Below are 19,538 nucleotides of genomic sequence, written 5' to 3' on the forward strand. Positions count from 1 at the left end.
AAAGGTATTCCTAATACCTCTGGATTTCTGCAAACAACTAAATCTTACTGCCAGTGATTGCAACCAGGGTCAGGACATAAAGGTCAAATGTTGGCACCTACAATTAGGTGTGTGAACTTGAATCTTGGCATAGGTTCACTCTTGGTCAGTGGAGAGATACAGGCAGCTGTGGAGGATGGTACAACAAGTGTGAAAAGACATCGAACATGAATTGGATAGAACTGTCTGAACTCTATCTTCACTGATTATGGACTGAGTACTAAGGTTAACTAAATGCCTAAAATTGAGACAGCTGAGTCTCCATTTTCGTTCCTTATCTTAGCTATTCTTGGCTGTGTAAGGTGCCCTGGTATATCTGAGACAGCCACCCAGGGCTGTCAAATATAACAAAGCATCAATGGGAAGTTTAAACTTTCAGAACCAGTAGCTAATGTTAAGGCAGAATATCTTACAGCATCTCAAGACAGTGCCAGGCACTGAAATTGAGGCAACTGAATTCAATATCTAAGGGAAAGTGACTGAATCAGGCAGTGGGCTGTATTCAGCTGCCCAAACTTTGGTATTAAGTGTCATTTTAGAAGCCATACAGACATGACAGACAATTTCTGGGAAATCACCAGAATTCTGAAGCATAGCTGAAGCCAGGCAAGATAACTCAGGATGCCTGAAATAATAGGCATGTAATTAATTTGCCTACATATAGACATTTAGGGTTATTTTAAGTACTGCAGGATGTCTTACCTAGCCTCCATCTGACACTCCAGAAGGGTAGTCTCCCATAAACGCTGTGTAATACCTGTCAGTACCATGCATATGTTTCGAATATGCTACAGCAAAATTGGCAACAGACGTCCATGTTTCAGCAACAAAATCCTCTCTTATATGTCTGCACTCCAAACTTCCCTGAGCATGTGGAGATCCAACCTTGCAAGTTGTCACCCACATAGCACAGAACTGCAACTGTCAGCCAGCTAAGGCACAGAGCAATGTAGTGCAGTATGGTGTGTGATCCAAAGCAGATAACCTTCTTCCCAGACAGTGCTCATGGCTCCATGAATGAAGACATTTGTTCCTTCTTGCAGATAATCCAAGCTTGCTCAGCTTTCTCTACACTTACTAGTGAGGGCATACCCAAAGAGGACACTCAGACCCTTCTGGCAGATGTACAGCATACGAGCTAAGATCTGAATTATGACATTTTTTTGTAAGAGTAGGAGAAAGGAAGGGTTTGCTTTGTGTACAGAAATTAAGTTCCGTTTGTGACTGAGCCACAAACTGCCTGCATTTGACAAGCAGCTCTTTTCTTCTTGTTTCCACCTATCGCATCATGCAATTAATATTACTTTCCCTTTTCTGAGATAATTTGGGTAGACACATTCATTGATGCTTATCAAATATGTTCAGAATTATCTTTACCACTGAAATTTTTAAAACCCTCACTGGTTCTTGCTAGAGAAACAACAGTCACAGTTACCTCCTGACAATACTGAACTGCTTCATTTCTTTTCCACCCCTCTTGTCCTTCTTCTTTCTGACGAGCACCATAAAGCTCCTCTTAGCCTTCACGGATTTAGTCTTCATCTAATGACAAAGAGTTCATTTTCTTGTTCCAAACTTCAGCACCTGGCATTCTTTTCTCCTTGCCCTGACTCTGACTGGATTCTACGTTTTCCCAGTCTGTCTTCACAAGTGCCCCTTTCCCCAGCATGGGAAACCAGAGGAAACCACACAAAAACCAGAGGGAAGCTACAGAAATTCCCTGTGAAGAGAAGAAAAGACTAACCCTCCAGGGGTGTACACCAGCTTTGAATTTATTATCCCCTTCCTTCACCTATTTCCTTCAGCTACTGCCTTACTGGTTTATCTTAAAATGACTGTTAGTATCTTTCATTAATTAGCTAAATAAAAATATTTTTGAAAGGAAGAATTAAAAATATTAAATTTTAATATGGATATTCAATAATCATAAGATAAACAGGTATTTCTAAGATACAGTATGATATTGTTCAGGTGTGAACTTCAAGATGAAATGAAAAATGTCCTAAAGATGCTCAAGGGTAAATGCCTGTATTTAATTAAATTAATTCCATTCCAGGTACCTAAATCACTCAGAGAACATGGTCTTAACGGTCTTTATAACACTATTTTCTTCAGAATTTTTCATCACATTTCCTAGTAAATCTTGGGTTCAAGTGAATTGAAGGGGGATATGACTATTTAAGCCACTAACATAGGAGGCAGAAACAGCTACATTGTCATGTAGACTGCAAATATTTACTTACTAAGAAAAAACAAAATGCACAATTCAGTAGCAATGTCTGTATTTCTTTCTTATATTGTAATCACACTTGACTTAGTTTTGGCACAGCAGTTCTTTAGATGTGCGGGTTGATAGATTAAGTGTCCAAGTTTCCTGTATTGCGTAGGTCTATTAACAGAGAACACCCGAGGAAAATTATAAAAAAAAATAAAAAGTTCAGCTTTTATTACCTTTATATGCATAGGATTTAGTGTGACGTTAGAGACAGTATTATTTCAGAAGCTGTTTGGAATCATGTCCAGGTACTTGACAACAGGATGTTTTTTAACCTATAGAAGGAATAGAAGAAAAGAAATTACTCCCAAAGACACTAGGGTTTCACAAGATGGAAGTACATTATTCAGAGAAATTATTAAAGTCTCTAGCTGTAGTAAATTTGTGCCTGAACATTTCCTGTTCATGATATTAAAACAAGGCTGTTTTGTGGGAGGTAGGTCAGAAATATCTGTGGCTTTCCCCTTTCTGTTAAAGGCCACAGTGTGCAATTCTACTCTGCAATTAGCAAAAGCCTACATGTGTTCATAGAGATATTGAGAAGGTCCACAGCAGCTCTCTGGTTCTTGGAGCTCTTTCTGCTATACATTAATGAAGGACATAATAAAGAGCAAATATTTGGATTCAGGTTTGACTGGATGCCTTGGCTTTGGCCATAAGAGGAGACGTAACGCTTCAGTTCTCAAGTCCTTTCATGTGATAACATGTATACACCACCACAGCAAGTGAAACAATGCATGGTACTGGAACAGAATGCATCTGCACCATGAACACAGCTCCCCTTGCCCAGTGGATTTTCCGCTCTTCTCTGAGTAATGAAGAGATAAAGAAACACATACAGGGATATATAAAAACAGAACTCAATTTTGCAGCAAGTTTTCCTTCCACTCAGATTCCTTAATTTTTAATTCCAAGTCTTCTTGCTTAATAAATACATTACTAGTCTTAAACATAAGACTGATATTTCTGTAACAGATTCTTGCTTTAGACCACCTCAGGGTTTGATCAGGCTAAACTAAAACAGATGAGACTGTAACTAAAACATCCCTGTGGAAAGAAGAGAAATGAGAGCTCCATTAGTGAACTGCAGCATTCAGTGGAGATACTGAATTTTGAAACACTTATGAAAGTGTTTAATAAAGTGCTGCTTTATTAAATGTTCAACAAAAGGTAATAAATATATACCAGACATTAATAAAATTCCAAAGAATGCTCCTTGTTTTATATCTTTCCCAGGCCCAAAATGGTTATCACAGATGTTCCCTTCAATGACATCTAATATATTCTTCTTGACGTTCTGACACAAATCAAAGTTTATAACAGCAGATATGATAGAAATTAACTGTATCAAAGATCCAAATGAGGACTTATAGAAAAGCATGGTATGATACAAGGATATTGTTATACAAACTTGCTATACTGCTAAAATAGTGACAAGACTCACGTGGAAACACTTCTTTCAGATAAGTGAAAAATAAAGGTTTAATTTGATTTTCAGTTGCATTTTTCTGCGTGACTGCCTAATAGAGCAGATCCTTGAAACATAACACTAAATAAATGCACTATTGCTAAATGCCTTTCCTATGGCAGAAATCTGAAGTTACTAAGTAAACAGGTTAGTTAACCTTCTTCTTCTAAGTCATACTTGCTTAGAGTTGCTGGCTTTAGGACTCTTAGAAGAACTACAGAAAAGCCTGGGTTTTGTGTTCTGTATGCAGAAATTAGGGATGATATAAAAGGAAGGAAGAGCCATTGACTCTTGAAAGAGCCAGTATTACCTTTAGGATAGAAGTACTTTGCCTCAGTGATTAACTTTTCAACCAGTCTATTCCTAGAGGTACACAGTGGAACCTTCAGGCTGCTGTCCTCCAGTAGTTATGCTTAATGTCACAGTATTTCCACCAGTTTACTGGTAAACCTGAAGTCTTTGACATCACAACAGTGGGGTGGAAATAGAAGCTGAGGCATTGAGTTTCTTTCAGGATTATTAATATTGTTTGGAATCTCAGTAATGGACTCAAAATATCTATCAAGCGTGTGATCTGAGGTTACACTGTTCACAGAGAAATTACCTCCCTGAGATAAATGCAGATGATACCTAGAAAAGAACACACTTTTGTTCAGGGTAATAAAAAAATTACACGCTCAAATAATTGAGAACATTTTTGTCATATGGAGCATGAGAAAATAATGTGGCCAATTATGTCTAAAATACCAGTGGGAAAACTGCCAGAAGGTCTCTTTGGCCTTTAAGAGCAATGCATTTATTGACTGTTCCATTTGCGTAACTGGCATGAAATTTCAGATGAGCATTTGGGCTTTTGGTTTGTGACTGGTAGAAAATGAGACAGCTCCAGCCATTTATAATGCAGGACTGCTGAACAGAAGAGATCGAATGTTTGTGAAGGTGAAAATTCTCTCTCAAATGTTTTGACATCGCTAATCCAGGTGTCTGTTCAATCAGTGAACAGGGTTACCACCCAAGGTTGGTCTCCAAGTAGTATGAACCTTAAAGACTAAAAGTGAATCTTTAAATTGATTAATTTAGCTGAGATTAATCCTAATCTATGATAACAATTATTTTTTCCTCCACCAGAAAAAAAATCTATTTTTTTCTAAATCGAATTGTTATCTTATTTTGTCTACAATTATGAACTGGAATTATGGAATAAAACCAGGAACACCTAGATATTTGGAAACTGCCTCCCACATACAGGAATATTTCTGCAGAGTGGGGTTTCAGAGACTTTTGTGTCGAGACTAGGCCAAGTTCTCTTTGTAGCCAACAAGAACAGACAATACTTTTAGAAGCTAATTTACTTAAGATAGGTGTCTAAGATGGGAAAATAGAAAGGTGACTCTTAGTCTCTGACAACTACTGAGAGATTCTAGATGACTATTCTGTGCTAGATGTACATCACCTGGGCATCTAAAGATAGGTGAGAGGAATCCGAAGTATGATACTTTATACAGTTTATTAGTGTTTTATGTTCTTGTTATGATAGCCTCTGGAATCTTGTTCTGTGCTAAGAAACTGTTGTCAAAGATGCTGTACAAATGAGAACAAATGGATGCTTTTCCTCCTAGAGGTTGTATAGCTAGCTACCAGACACAATAAAAGAGGGGTATAGATAAACAGGGATAACAAATGGAGATAATAAGGACAAAATGAAATGGTTTTGACCTATTTGTAAGAATAATATCCACAGACTAGAGCGAGCTTACTGCACTGAAATATTTTATAGGCATCAAAGCAAAGAAGATCCAGCATTAGCTCTGCAAATGTTTACTGACCATTTTCTCATTAAAAAAGTAAAGATGCTCAAAAATTACCAGTTAAAGGGTGAAAGTCATCACCAGGGGCTGTGTAAGTCATGGTCAGAATCGAAAGAGTGTGTGAAAAAAAAAGTCAGAAAACAGAAAGAGGAAACAAATAGTTTATGACTGATAAGATGGAGTTGACATGTAAATTTTAAGAAAGATAAGGAATCGATCATATTTAAATTAGCAAAGCTAGGCATACGGGCATTTTATAAATGCCTGAGACTTAATGTAATTTATTGGTGAAGTGAGGTTTAGATAATCATGTTTTCTGTGTGCATGACCACTTTGCTTGCTTAGTGGCTGTGATGTATTTCATCAACCTTTAGACATCTTCAGTATAGAAATCTAAAGATGAGTTAGTTGCTCTAGGCTTTATTTAGAGGAAATGAAGAAAACCAGACATTTGTAGGCTTTTATGGGTATAATATATTTTAAATAAGTGATACAGGATGAAATTATTCACATCCTGGAAGTGTCCATTTTTCTTCATATGCTATCAAGGGAAATGTGTCTAACTAGCTTCAATGATATCAAAGAAGTTGATTTCCCAAATTTAACAAAAATTACACTGAAAAGACATTTTCTCTGCATGTTGGTGGGTGGAGGGAAGGGGATGCTAGTAAGTCAACTTTTACCAGACACTCAAGAGTTTAAATGTTTGTCTTAGAACTTATTTTAACAGTAAGCTTAATACAGACTTTTCTGATTAGGAATAAGAAGGCATTTCAGTTCAACATAATATTAAAATTAATTCTGAGAACAAAATAGTACATAGTAAGCTCAGGAGAGCTCAACAGAAAAACAATATCCTCTCAAAAGTCACTACTGGGGCCAATAATACGAATAGATTGAGCTGTAGAGCCAGAGAGGCAATCTCTAAGCCTGTATTTACACATTGTATATTTTTGACAGTCAAGATGAAAACACTTGATATAACCACCCTTTATCATCCCTGATACACATTTTAGCACTTAGCTTTGCTTCAGAATCTTGGGGAGGTGTGGTTATGTCATGTCCCCAGTGCACAAGGAGACAATGGTACTTCCACTAGAAAAGATTTGGTAGGAGTCCTTCATATACAAGTTTGTTGTGGTTTGACCCCAGGCAGCAAGTACAAACTTAAAGCCAACAAACAGGAGGAACTGGAGCTCCATGCCCAGTCCAAGAGTTATAATATAATATCATAATCAAAGAGCCCAGCATAGGCTACTATCTGTGTGACTGGGCAGCAGCCTTGCTGAAAGGGACATAAGTATCCTGATGAACAACAAGATGAACATGAGTTAGCAGTGCGTTGCTGCATAGTAGCCTATAGTCTTTACCTTAGAAGCCACAGTTTGCCAGAATCACAGATCACCAGAGTGCAACTTTTTCCATTAGTAACACTTATAACAATTATCCTAGTAACACTTACTTTCTCAATTTCAACAATTAGAGGTTTCCACTGTAATTAATTAAACTGTCATATCTGTCAACAAGTAAAATAAGACAAGTCTCATTTGGTACTTTTCCAGTGTAAACAACATAAAAATCACACAACTGTTGAATAATTTTGGTTGCACAAGACCTCTGAAGCTCATCTGTTCTAACACCATGTTCAAAGGACTGCTGACTTGAAAGTTAAATAACATTGCTGAGCACCTTGTCCAGTTTTTAATATCTCCAAGTATGCAAGAACTACCACCTCACTAGTCAGTTGGCCTCAGGGGTTAACAAGCCTTGCTATAAACATTTTCTTTATATCCAGTCAGGGTTGTAATCTGTAGTCCTTACCTCATGCCCATGTTGTGAACAATTCCATCTCTACCTTTCCCCTTTCTGACGTAGTGGCCCTTTGCTAGGTTTACTCCAGTTTGTTCATCTTTGTTATTTTGGGGATTCCAAAACTGAACACAGTAGTCCAGTTTCAAAAGTGCTGAAAACAAGGGCATATTTGCTTTTTTCAGTATTCACTCTACATAGTGCCTAATACAGTGCAATATATGGTTAGTCCTCACTATTACAGGGGAGCACTGTTGAATCACAAAATCATAGAGTCACAGAATGGTTGAGGATGGAAGGGACCACTGGGGGTCATCTAGTCCAACATCCTTGCTTAAGCAGGGTTGCCTAGAACATGTAGCTCAGGATGTGTTCCATAGCTCAAGAGTTCTGTATCCAGATGGCTCTTGAATATCTCCAGGGAAGGAGATCCCACAGCCTTTCTGGGCAACCTCTTCAAATGCTCAATCATCCTCACAATAAAGTTCTTCCTCATGTCCAGGTGTAACTTTCTGTGTTTTAGTTTATGCCCATTGCTCTCATCCTGTCACCTGCTACCACTGAGAATAGTCTGACCCCATCCTTTTGACATCCCCCACTTCAGATACTTATACATATTAAGCAGATCCCCCCTTAGCCTTCCCTTCTCCAGGCTGAACAGGCACAGCTCCCTCAGCTTTTCCTCATATGAACAAAGTTCCAGACCCTTAATCGTTCTAGGAGCTCTTCATTGGATTTGCTCCATGACCTCCACTCTCTCTTGTACTATGGAGCCCTGAACTGAACACAGTACTCCAGGTTGAGGCTTCACTAGGGCTAAGGAGAAAATGAGGATCACCTCCCTTGTCCTGCTGGCAGTGCTCATCCTGCCTATCCAGGATACCACTGACCTTCTCAGGCACATTGCTGCTGGTTCATGAATGATGTTTTGTTCACCAGGACCCCAAGATTCCTCTCAGCAAAGCTGCTTTCCAGCAGGTCAGCCCCCAGCCTGTAGGGGTGCATGGGGTTATTCCTCCCTAGGTGCAGAACCCTGCACTTACCTTTGTTAAATTTCAAAAGGTTTCTCTCAGCCAATCTCTCCATCCTGTCTAGATCCCTCTGAATGACAGCACATCACCCTAGGGTATCAGCCACTCCTCCCAGTTTTTTTATCGTCAGCAAAGTTACTGGGAAGGTATTCGATCCCTTCATGCAAGTCACCGATGAATAAGTGACTCATATGCAACTTGTTGTCTACCAACAATCCTTAAGTGCTTTTAGTTAGAGCTGTTCCCTAGATAGTCAGTCCTCCCAGCTATTTGCTTTTGGATCTTTTCTGTCAAATCACTTCTTCAGCTTTTTGAGATTCACCTGAACAGCAGCTGTATTATCCAGCATATTGACTGCTGCCTGAAACTTGGTGTCAACCTCAAGTTTGCCAAACATATGTGCTCCTTTCTATGCAATTATAAACCAATAAATCACACCATTACCATTTGTTTGGTAGAGCAAATATATGGGTTTCCCAGGTAATGAAAAGCAAAAGATTGTTCTGAAAGCACACTTCACAAGAGACTACAGTAGGAGCTGAGTGACTACAAGGAAGGAAGATGTGAATTTAAATGGAAAAATAGCCACATTATATATTGTCCTGGGTTTAGCAGTAGCAGTTTTCCTCCTTCTTAGTAGCTGGTGCAGCACTGTGTTTTTGACTTTCGGCCTGGGAACAGAGCTGATAACACTGATGTTTAGTCTGACCAAGGACTTTGTGAGGCTCATGCTCTGCCAGGGAGGAGGGGAAGCTGGGAGGAAGCAGATAGGACACCTGACCTAAGCTAGCCGAAGAGGTATTCCATAACACAGCACGTCATGCCCGGGATGTAACTGGGAGTTACCTGGAAGGGCACTCTCTGTTTGGTTGGGCTCGTTTCGGCGGGTGGTATCGTATTCTCTTCCCTTGTTATTTCACTTATCGTTATTATTATTGGTACCCAGGAGATGACAGTCTTGTTCAGAATGCATGGTTAAAGGTCTTTCCGAATCATGGTTAAAGCCCTTCCCAAATCTTTGCTCGTGAAGCCAAGCCATCATTATTATTGGTGGTAGCAGTAGTGATTTGTGTTATACCTTAGTTACTAAACTGTTCTTATCTCAACCCGTGGGAGTTACATTCTTTCAATTCTCCTCCCCATCCCTCCGGGAGTGGGGGGAAGGAGGGGAGTAGAAACTGCGTGGCTGGCTTGCCGACAGGGCTTAAACCACGACATATATAAAAGCAATGACAGCTGCTCTGGTCAGTAATTACTTGAGACTAAATGTAGACAGAAACAGTCAAGGTGCCCACAAATACCCTTCTGATTTGTCAGTATTTCCACCCATTCTCATCTTATTCCATATACCCAGAAATGCCAAAACAAATATGTGCTCTAATGTTGGTGTGCACAATAATCTCTTAATCTTTATCCACTAGTGGGTAAAAGTATCAGTGACAGAAATATCCTTGTCTCTTTCTTTGACTTTTACACTGTAGGACTGATGTAAAGAAGCCATAGCATGAACAGGAACTTGGCCCAATACATTATTTTACCCTCATGGAAAAGTCAATAAGCAAGATTCCATCTTGTTTGCAACAATGTCAATGTGGAGGCACCTCAGTAGCCAGCTGAGTTTATTTGCATTGCTGGAGATTAAGATCAAGTCTTACTATAATTGGATGCGTCAATCATTAGCACAGAGCCTTTGTACCTGGCATTGACATTGACTGCAAATTTCACATACAAGGAGCATTAAATACAAAACTCATTTCAGAGTATTTTGTCTCTGTCAGTACAAGAGGAAACAGAAATGGACCAAAACCTTCTTGGAAGACTGTGCACTTGACAATGCACAGTTCTATCTGGTCACTATTTGAATTCTACAATACCTGTGACGCTGAGTCATCTTGTCCTATCAGGAAACAGAAGAGGTATAAATCTCCCTCCAGTGAAGAACCCCAGTCACTTCCACAACTACCTGAAGAAGGACGGAAGAAACCTCTGATCTTCCAGGAAACAAAAAGGTAGGATTGATCTGTTTGCTTAAAGTATCACAATTCTTTTCATGTGTTAAAATGCAACCTATTGTCAGATGACTTCTTGAACAATTTAGGACAGTCACAGAAAGAGGATTTTATTTATTGAAAAATAAGGACTACATAGGCAGTAGTGTAACACAACCTGGAAAAAAAAAAAAGAGAAAATTTATGAATAATCAAAAACAGATTAAAAAAAAACTGTGTGCAAGAAATTAGTTAGGCAGATTATATGCACATACAGAAAGAGACAGACCAAATTCTTGAATTGGATATATATTCAGTTCAGTATATTTTCTTGCTTTATGTAGCTATCACAATTTATTTTCAGGGTGAGGAAATTACCACCCTGTGCAATTTACCACCGATGTACAAGGTGATTGTTAAGTAGGACTTTGTGCAATAATACTGTACAAGTGAAATAGCAGCTAGTATTATTCCATTCCAGGTCTTTTTCAAGGATAATAAAAAATAATGAGGATGGTTTTTTGTAATAGGTATTGAATTGTATGAACCATTTAAGACACACCTTTTTTTTTTTTAGGAGGAGAGATGGGAAAAACATATTCACACAAGTTTGCTAAACTCATACAAACTAGGGATGCTAAAGCACCATCTTTCAGTGGCAGATCCCTGTACACAGATGGAGTTGCAGGAAAGTCAGTAAGACTTGGCACATGTCCTGATTTATGTTTGATTGAGGGGGAACAAGGGAGGGGGACAGGGAGATTGATTTTAGGACCAGTGCCTAGAAATTAATGCAGAGCAATTAAATTTACATCTCATAAACTATAAGCATTTGGTTGAAATCAGTGGGATTGCCAAAAGTATGTTAATATCTTGGAGCAGGAAACCCGCTAGATCTTAAAAAGCATTTCAATGGCATTTTGAAACTTGTATCATGTATTAAATTACCAATTATATTTAATTGAAAGTTAATTCATAGAAAATATTACAGTGAATGAAAACTTTGCCCATGTCTTTAAGTCAGCGTCTTCATTTGATTTTGCAAACCAGAAAGCTTCACAATTTCAATGAAAAGTTATTTCTCTTTTGAAACAATTTGGTTTTACACATTTTAAGATCAAAAAAGGTTGTTTTCTAGTTGCTTATCATCACATTTCACACTCAGAAGACACAGTTTTGCTTGTAACTTGAGTACAGCTAAAAATAACCCCCAACTCCTTTTACTTTCTAGTCAGAAATTAAGTTAAAAGAGTAGTTTTTCATGTTATTGGTAGTATAACCTTTTATTACTAAACACCTAGGTTATATACATTGCAAAGCTTTGTAACTGCTTTGAGAAATAGGAGCTAGAAAGGTTAGAAAAAAACCTTCTGTGATCATGAAGCACTTCAAAGAGGCACAGGTGATGTCAAAATTAAACATAAGAGACATAAATTAATATCTAGAACAGAAAATCAATGACTTTTACTGTTAATTATCAGTATGTTTTTCCTCCAGACTAACTAGATATTTCCTCAACTACAAGAACTTGGAATAAGCCACCCTAGTTTGAGGCTGTGAGAGTATAATTGTACAGATGTGGCCAGTCTGTCCAGTTTTTTGCCTCTGAGCTACAACTGCCCATAGCCACAGTCCACTTCCACTCTTTGTTCTTTAGTAGAGCCGGAGTAACATCTTTGCCTACGGGATGGGGACTGTGAGTCACTTCCAGTGCAATGTAAAAAAGCTGGTGAGGAAAATGGGCCTTGTTGTACCATTTGAAAAAAGGAGTTTTTTCTTACCCACATGTTCTCCAAGAGCCAGAGCACCTTGTGTTTTATATAAAATAGTTGCCTCGAGGTAAAGGGGTTCTGCTGAGTATGAATAGATCAGCAAACCTTATTGGCCTTTCCCCAAGAACAAATTAAAGTTAAAACCTGCAGCCCCCTCGAAACCAAATAAGAAGTTAAGCTAATATTATATCACTGTGGTAACATGCCCATAAATTCCCTTGGAGTGGGAGGCTGGGAATAATGCCAAAATAAGTAAACTCCACTCTAGTCACCTGCTTGCCTACTCAAGGTAGCTAAGCAGAAACAATCTGAATATAACTCCTATGTCTGATTGTAATCAGACACGTGAACTTTAAGATTACCTGCATTACCTCCTGGATCACTATAGTGGTTTGAAATGGCATCTTGAGCCTCCTAAGCAAGTAGAGTCCAGGGTCTGGTAGTTGCTTCTTTAAAGAGAGAAGGTTCTCATTTCTGGTGTCATTTCACACTACCTGTAACATAATCAAGAGCTGTCATAAAAAAAATAAATAATAAACAAAAAAAAAGCCACCAAAAAATGCTTTCTGAAATAAGTCTTTCCCAGGAAGCCAGAGCTGGCCCAGTTCTAGTCCAGCCAGTTCTGCCCCAGCTCACATGTGCTGGTCATTAAGTAAGGGTTTTAAATCCTGACTCAGACACCTAAGTGTAGAGATCACCACATTGGTTGGGAGTTTAATTCCCCTTTCAACCAATTCAGACCAGTCTAAGCAGGCAATGGGGTGTAGGGGGCATTTCAGATTAACACAAGCTAAAAGCAGCATCTCACCCCAGCTGTTCCACAGTATGGCAATAAGCAGAAGGTTTCCTATGGGAAGGGAAGCACAAAGGTCCTCACAAATACACTGTGAATTCAGGTGAAGGTGTTTGGCCAGGATTATAACAGGAAGTATGATATGTAGAAAGCATTTGGTTTATAGAAATTCAGATATTCAGAGGGGGAAATAACTATTTTTTTTTTTACTTCTAAAAATGGGAGGAGGAGAGAAGGAGAGAAGAAAGAAAACTTACCTTGTTACTTGAGTATAAGCCAGGAAATACACAGAAAGATGCATTATGTATTGAGAGAAATGAAAGCTCAGTAAAAAAAATAATAGTAAATCCCCATTCTCCACTTTTCAGAGATGATTCTGCTGGTGGTGCTCCTGTGTCTCACAGTCGTGGTGCCTCTGTCCGCTGCAGAGGTATGATGCACACTTTGTACTCAGAAAATCTAGATGGGACCTGGGCACTTGTGGTCTGACTGAATATGGCTTTTCCTTTGCACACTGTCATATGCAGAAAGAGTCTAATGAGATATCCAGGATCTGGAAAACATTTATCCTTGAAGTCTGTTTAATTTCAAAGCAGTAGACTGGTTCTACACTTACACACTAAGGAATCTATAGACTCAGTGTTGCTTATGATTTGGGTCAGAAATGACTCTATTTGTCAGAAGCTCCAATATACAGATCTAGTAGTTTGCACCTCACAAAGATCATAGAATCACAGAATGGTTTGGGTTGGAAGGGACTTTAAAGATCACCTAGTTCCAACCCCCCTGCCAAGTCTGATCTAGTAGCTTAAATTGAAGAAGTCTTCCAGGATATCGCAGCCATCCACAGAGGGCTGGCATATATGACACAGGAAGCTCTATGTTGTGGAACCACTGAAAGTGCTACTGCACATGGAAGCACCCCTCAAGATGCTTAGGAGGCAAAGCATATCACAGTAATTCCTCCATCACAAGGATCATGTCATTGATTGATATTAGTATGTTGGTATTTTAGTATTTCCTAGACAGGATACAGGATTTAGTTACATTCAAATGAAAAAGAGAAACATAACATGTTCTTTCAATTTAGGAACCTGAAGATTTCGATGCTCTGTCAACTAACAGAACAGATCAGCAAAACCTTATTGTTAACACACATAATACCCTCAGGAGAGGAGTAAAACCAACTGCCAGCAACATGTTGAAGATGGTAGGTTGTGTGCTGTAAATCTATTTTTAATGCATAATGGACTCTGTGAGAAATACAGGACTGTATGCAAGGTCACATTATTTTATTTAGCCACAAATTCATTCTCCAGAGCTTTATTAAGGTTTGAGTATGGCCATCACCAAGAGAAACATAAAGTTGGGCAGGTGGAAAAAAAAGTCTGGAAAATTTTGTGATGTATGAACAACAGTGTCTCTTTCTTTTGGGGAAAAAAAAAAAAAAAGAAATGGAAAAGGAGGAGCCACAGCATTGTTAATTGATTCTGATTGCTCTTCATCAGTCTTCACAGTTTCTGTTCTCCTGGATGCATAGTAACTTTGTTCCTACACCCAAAAAGGGGAGGAAAATTATTTTATATATTTTTTTCCTGATTTGAAGTGTAATTTCCAAATGTTGTTCGTTCATAAGGATTATTAATTGACATGTGTCTGAATGACTAGTATTTCCTTCTTTCATTAAGGAATGGAATGATCCAGCTGCAAAGAATGCCCAAAACTGGGCCAATGAATGTACTTTAAGACACAGTCCTGCTAGCAGGAGGAAAACCAGTAAGTGAAACGTGTGCTAACTGAATAATATCATATGTATTACTGATATGACCAGTTTCAGGATTTTGTTTTGTTTTGTTTTGGTTTTTTTGTTTTATGTGGAGATGCCATTTATATACAATGTGATTTTTTTGGTGCATGGGACAAAGGCAAAATTCTAGATATAAATCTGTTTAGTAAGTGAGAAAAGTTCAATCCTATTCTCATTCCATCTGCATCAGTTTTACAGAGGTATATCCCGGTTTCTTCAGTGGGTAAAATAATAATACCAAGAAAACGTCGTCTCTGAAAATATCTATCAGAAAAAATAGATTCTAGACCCAGTTTACAGCAGAAACCAACTTGCGTGTGCTGGATGAAACTGTCTGGGAAGGAAGGTTCAAAAAGTGAAGGTCCAAATTTGCAAATAGCAAAATTACAGTCATAAATCTGTGACGTACATGTGCAGGTGTTATCTACAGACATGCAGAAAGTCTGTCAACAACTACCAGCCAAACAGGCTGCCCATGCTGCAAACTGGTCAAGTGACAACTCCAGTACTGACAAAGGGTGATGTCACTGAACTGGAAAAAAACAAAATACACTTCTGTTCCATCTGGGATGAGAATTTCTATAGAAACCATACTTTCTTTGCTGTCTGTTTCTCAGACATGTGTCTTTTTTGCATTTCTCAGTACATTTCTCTTTTCAGATGTACAATGTGGGGAAAATCTCTTCATGTCAACTGGCCCTTTCTCATGGTCAGATGTTATTCAGTCCTGGTACAATGAGGAGGAAAATTTTGAATACGGAATTGGAGCAAAAACACAAGGTGCTGTGATTGGCCACTACACTCAGGTAGGTGACAGTTTTTTATATTTCAGGAAGAATATATAAATCTTTCTATGTTAGCTAAACAACTCTTAGCCTCTCATTATCTTTAAAGGGAGAAAGTACAATGGTCGTATGAGAGTTATTCTGACAAAACAAGGTAAAAACTTTTAAAGTAACAGAATTAAATAGAAAACAATATGCTAAGTGTCTTTATGGAGTAAAGATTAAAGATACTGATGTTTCAAGACTTCAGGAAGAAGCAAAAGGAAGAAACTTATTTGTTTGTCCAAACTCTGAAAATTGCTCAGACACTGGAATAATAGAGTTATTAAAATATCAAGAAGGAAATATAAATAGGTTTGTTACATTCTACAGAGTTCCGTTGACTCAGAGAATTTCTTGGACAATGGCTCCTGATAACCTCATCTTTTCACATGCATGAGACACAGAATACAAAATGAAAACATATAAAAATGAGACAGTTTAACTCAAACTTATAATATGTATGCGTGATAAATTATTACCATATCTTATAGAATCATAGAATCATAGAATATTCAGGGTCGGAAAAGACCTCAAGATCATCTAGTTCCAACCCCCCTGCCATGACCAGGGACACCTCACACTAAACCATGCCACCAAAGGCTTCATTCAACCTGGCCTTGAACACCACCAGCAGTGGAGCATTCACAACCTCCTTGGGCAGCCCATTCCAGTGTCTTACCACCCTTACAGTAAAGAACTTCTTCCTTATATCCAATCTAAACTTCCCCTGTTTAAGTTTTAACCCGTTACCCCTTGTCCTGTCACTACATTCTCTAATGAATAGTCCCTCTCCAGCATCCCTGCAGGCCCCCTTCAGATACTGGAAGGCTGCTGAGATCTCCATGCAGCCTTCTCTTCTCCAGGCTGAACAGCCTTAACTTTCTCAGGCTATCTTCATACAGGAGGTACTCCAGTCCCCTGATCATCCTCATGGCCCTCTTCTGGACTTGTTCCAACAGTTCCATGTCCTTTTTAAAATAATATCTTAAATAGTACTTGGTTCAGGGGTAAAAGCAGAGAAGAAAAATGTTTTTTGAGGAATGTGGGACTTATATTTTACTATAAAGGGTAAATAAAGTGACTTACCTTGGTTGCAAATGTTTCTTTAATGCATTTTGTACTTAACTTATTTTAAAATGCGTATTTTTCATCCTCTTACCATTTTTATTCTTATACCTACAGGTGGTTTGGTACAGTTCTTATCAAACTGGATGTGCTGTCGCTTTCTGTCCCAACAGAACATACAAATACTTTTATGTCTGCCAGTACTGCCCCATGTATGTATTGATTCTGATTCTAGAACTTCGTATATACATTATCAAAATTAGTTGGGAGATAGATAGTGAAATTTGTATTAGGGCATATCACCCATAGCTGAGGAACAGGTCTGAAGACCATATTAGGAATATGAAATGACAGAAACATACTCATCAAAGGAAGAGTCAAAAGGAGCAAAAGCTTAAAATATATAAACGTGATACTGATTTTCAGATTAAACTTCATTTGTCTAAAAATTATGATTGTCATAATAAATAAATAAATAAATGTTTTCCACATTCTACTTTCAGAAAGGCATGTCAATATGTACAGTATAGTGAAGACTATAATTAATACCAAAAAAATGCAGTGTGAATTTCAAGGCAGAATGGTGTTTTCATAAACTACCTAAAATTAATTTTCACATTCACACTGTAATATTTGGTGTTGGGTGGACCTTGACTGACCATCAGCAGACCATTGAGCTACTCTATCACTCCCACTCTGACCTGCTCCAACATGGGAGCAGTTGGCACTGGCTCTGTCTGAACTAGGGGCAGCTTCTGGTGTCTTTTCACAGAAGCCACCCTTGCAAATTCCACTCCCACTACCAAAACCTTTCCAAAACTTAACACACACATATACATATATATATTTTATATATATATATTATAAAAAATTGGTGGGGAAAAACTGAGGATTGGGTATAAACTATTACATGGATGTATCCATATAATTCAGTTTTCTCCTCAAGTATGTTATAGTGACTTTATAGCTTATGTTGTTGTTTCAGGGGGAATCTAATAAGTTCAATACAGACACCCTACAAAAAAGGAGAACCCTGTGGTGATTGCCCTGATGCTTGTGATGATGGATTATGCAGTAAGTTCTACGCATTTAATTTGACTTGGATAAAGTTGATGCTTTAAAAAGATACCAATTAATTTATGCAAATGAAATTTTTTAATTATTTGTTTGAATACAGGGCCAAAAGCACTATTGCAAAACTATACTTCACCATGTTAGGTGCTTTACCTAGGTGAGACAACTTGTGGAATGAAACCAAAGAAAGAGCCTGCAAGGGCGGGCAAAGGTTAGACAGTGGTTGGTGTACACTGGGATCCATATACCCTCCGCTTCATGGATCAAGATATTCATATGGCCTACATACCTTCTTTAAAGATGACGATGTCTGGGTCTCCATATGGAAACTCTCATGAATACTTCTTAGCATAAAAAGGGATGTGTTGACTGCAAGTGGGGTCAAATATATTTTTACAGTAATGGCAGCACAGAAATCTGAGCTCCAAATTTCCAGCTGCAGTTTGTATGGTTTTCCATACCCAGGAGATACAATTCTCATCTTTGAATCTAGGAAATGCCAGGAAAGGAAGGTACTTCTGTATCTTTTTTTCTTCTTCCTCCTTTGAACTATGGTGGCTGATCAAGTAGCAGTAGCAACACACTTGATAAGAGCAAGTGGCAAATCTGAGTTTTAAGAATTCTAACAGACCATAAAAGCATATGGGTTGAGTCTCATGATAGAAGAGTTAATTTCTATCTTCTGGTATGGAATTAAGCTACTTTTCATCATGGGCTCTAGTATAAAGGAAAAAAACTTCAAAACATCTTACAAGTTCAGTGAAAAATCTCCTTGAGATAGCTAAATTTAGAAATTTTGTAAATGTAGTCAAAGATTTTGGATGCTTCTGTGCAGTAAATGGCAACAAAGAGGAAAAAAATACAGAGGAAAGAATTATTCATGAAAAAAATGTTTTGAATAGAAATGTTTTTATTTCACATTTATGATTAATTTCGTGTTTCAATTTACTTTTAGCCAAGCTTTGAAATTTGAAGATGTTTATTCCAACTAACTTTGCAAAGGCTCCTGGATGTACCCATGGCTTCTTCAAGTTCATTGCCCTCTTCCTGCCAATGCAAAACGAAATAAAATAATGGGCTCAATTTTTCCTTCCTGGACATCGATCTCTTTAGTGATTCCTTTCACAAAAACAGAATCCATCCTGCCTCTCCCACATGTGCAAAAGGACTAACTTTAGTTACACTCAACATACATACAGGTAACCAAACCTGCCTTCTAATGAATAAGGACTGAGAAAACAACTTATTTCACAATAATACATAGCCAAGGGGAAAGGTCCCTGCATTCAGAAACTTTGTTTTCAATAATAAGTAGATGTGTCTTCTAATGTTTTTGTTTTTTTTTAATATCTGATTTTGCTGTATCAGTCATTAAATTACTCATTCTTCACTGACCAATTCATTGTAATTTTCATTCTTTCTTATTACCATGGAATAAAGTTCATTAAACCTCCACCAACTTTGTGACTTTATTAGCATTATGTCTTGAAAGGAGTCCAACTCTTTAGCAGCATAAGCAGAAACACAGTTCATTTGAGAAACTGAAGATTTACTAGGCAAAACCAGAAGTCAGGCAAACAGCTTTCCTTCAGACTCTCCTTCAGAGAGAAATGGCCATTAGCATAAATAACATACAATACCCACTTTTGTGACCTCTGGGAAGCAGGTGATTTTCTGTGCAGTCAACAATAGGACTAAATATTGTTTTAGTCTCACATACAATGTTTTCACATCCTAGTCTTCTTTTATTAAGGAAGCTGCTATCATAATTAAGATTCCATG

The 19,538-nt window shown here is 38.0% G+C and overlaps 1 protein-coding gene across 1 annotated transcript; it reads left to right on the forward strand.

The window, feature by feature from the left end:
- The first annotated feature begins 10,262 nt into the window (after positions 1–10,262).
- LOC130609011 (cysteine-rich secretory protein 2-like) lies at positions 10,263–18,929 on the forward strand. Its single transcript, XM_057427538.1, has 8 exons — positions 10,263–10,439; positions 13,352–13,413; positions 14,074–14,193; positions 14,672–14,759; positions 15,451–15,596; positions 16,800–16,894; positions 17,668–17,756; positions 18,712–18,929. Exons 2-8 carry the CDS (start codon positions 13,354–13,356, stop codon positions 18,720–18,722), a joined length of 609 nt encoding a protein of 202 aa, XP_057283521.1. The 5' UTR covers positions 10,263–10,439; positions 13,352–13,353; the 3' UTR covers positions 18,723–18,929.
- The last annotated feature ends 609 nt before the right edge of the window (positions 18,930–19,538 follow it).

This window comes from Pezoporus wallicus, unplaced genomic scaffold (assembly GCF_028554395.1).
Source record: "Pezoporus wallicus isolate ANWC-B61680 ecotype Strahan unplaced genomic scaffold, APGP_CSIRO_Pwel_v1 contig_6464, whole genome shotgun sequence".
NCBI classification, from domain to species: domain Eukaryota; kingdom Metazoa; phylum Chordata; class Aves; order Psittaciformes; family Psittacidae; genus Pezoporus; species Pezoporus wallicus.

Excerpts from the sequence above, each read along its gene's own strand:
- LOC130609011 (XM_057427538.1), top strand. The coding sequence starts at position 13,354 with ATGATTCTGCTGGTGGTGCTCCTGTGTCTCACAGTCGTGGTGCCTCTG. Across the intron at positions 14,760-15,450 it reads TGCTAGCAGGAGGAAAACCA|ATGTACAATGTGGGGAAAAT; the intron begins GTAAGTGAAACG and ends TTCTCTTTTCAG. Across the intron at positions 16,895-17,667 it reads GTCTGCCAGTACTGCCCCAT|GGGGAATCTAATAAGTTCAA; the intron begins GTATGTATTGAT and ends TTGTTGTTTCAG.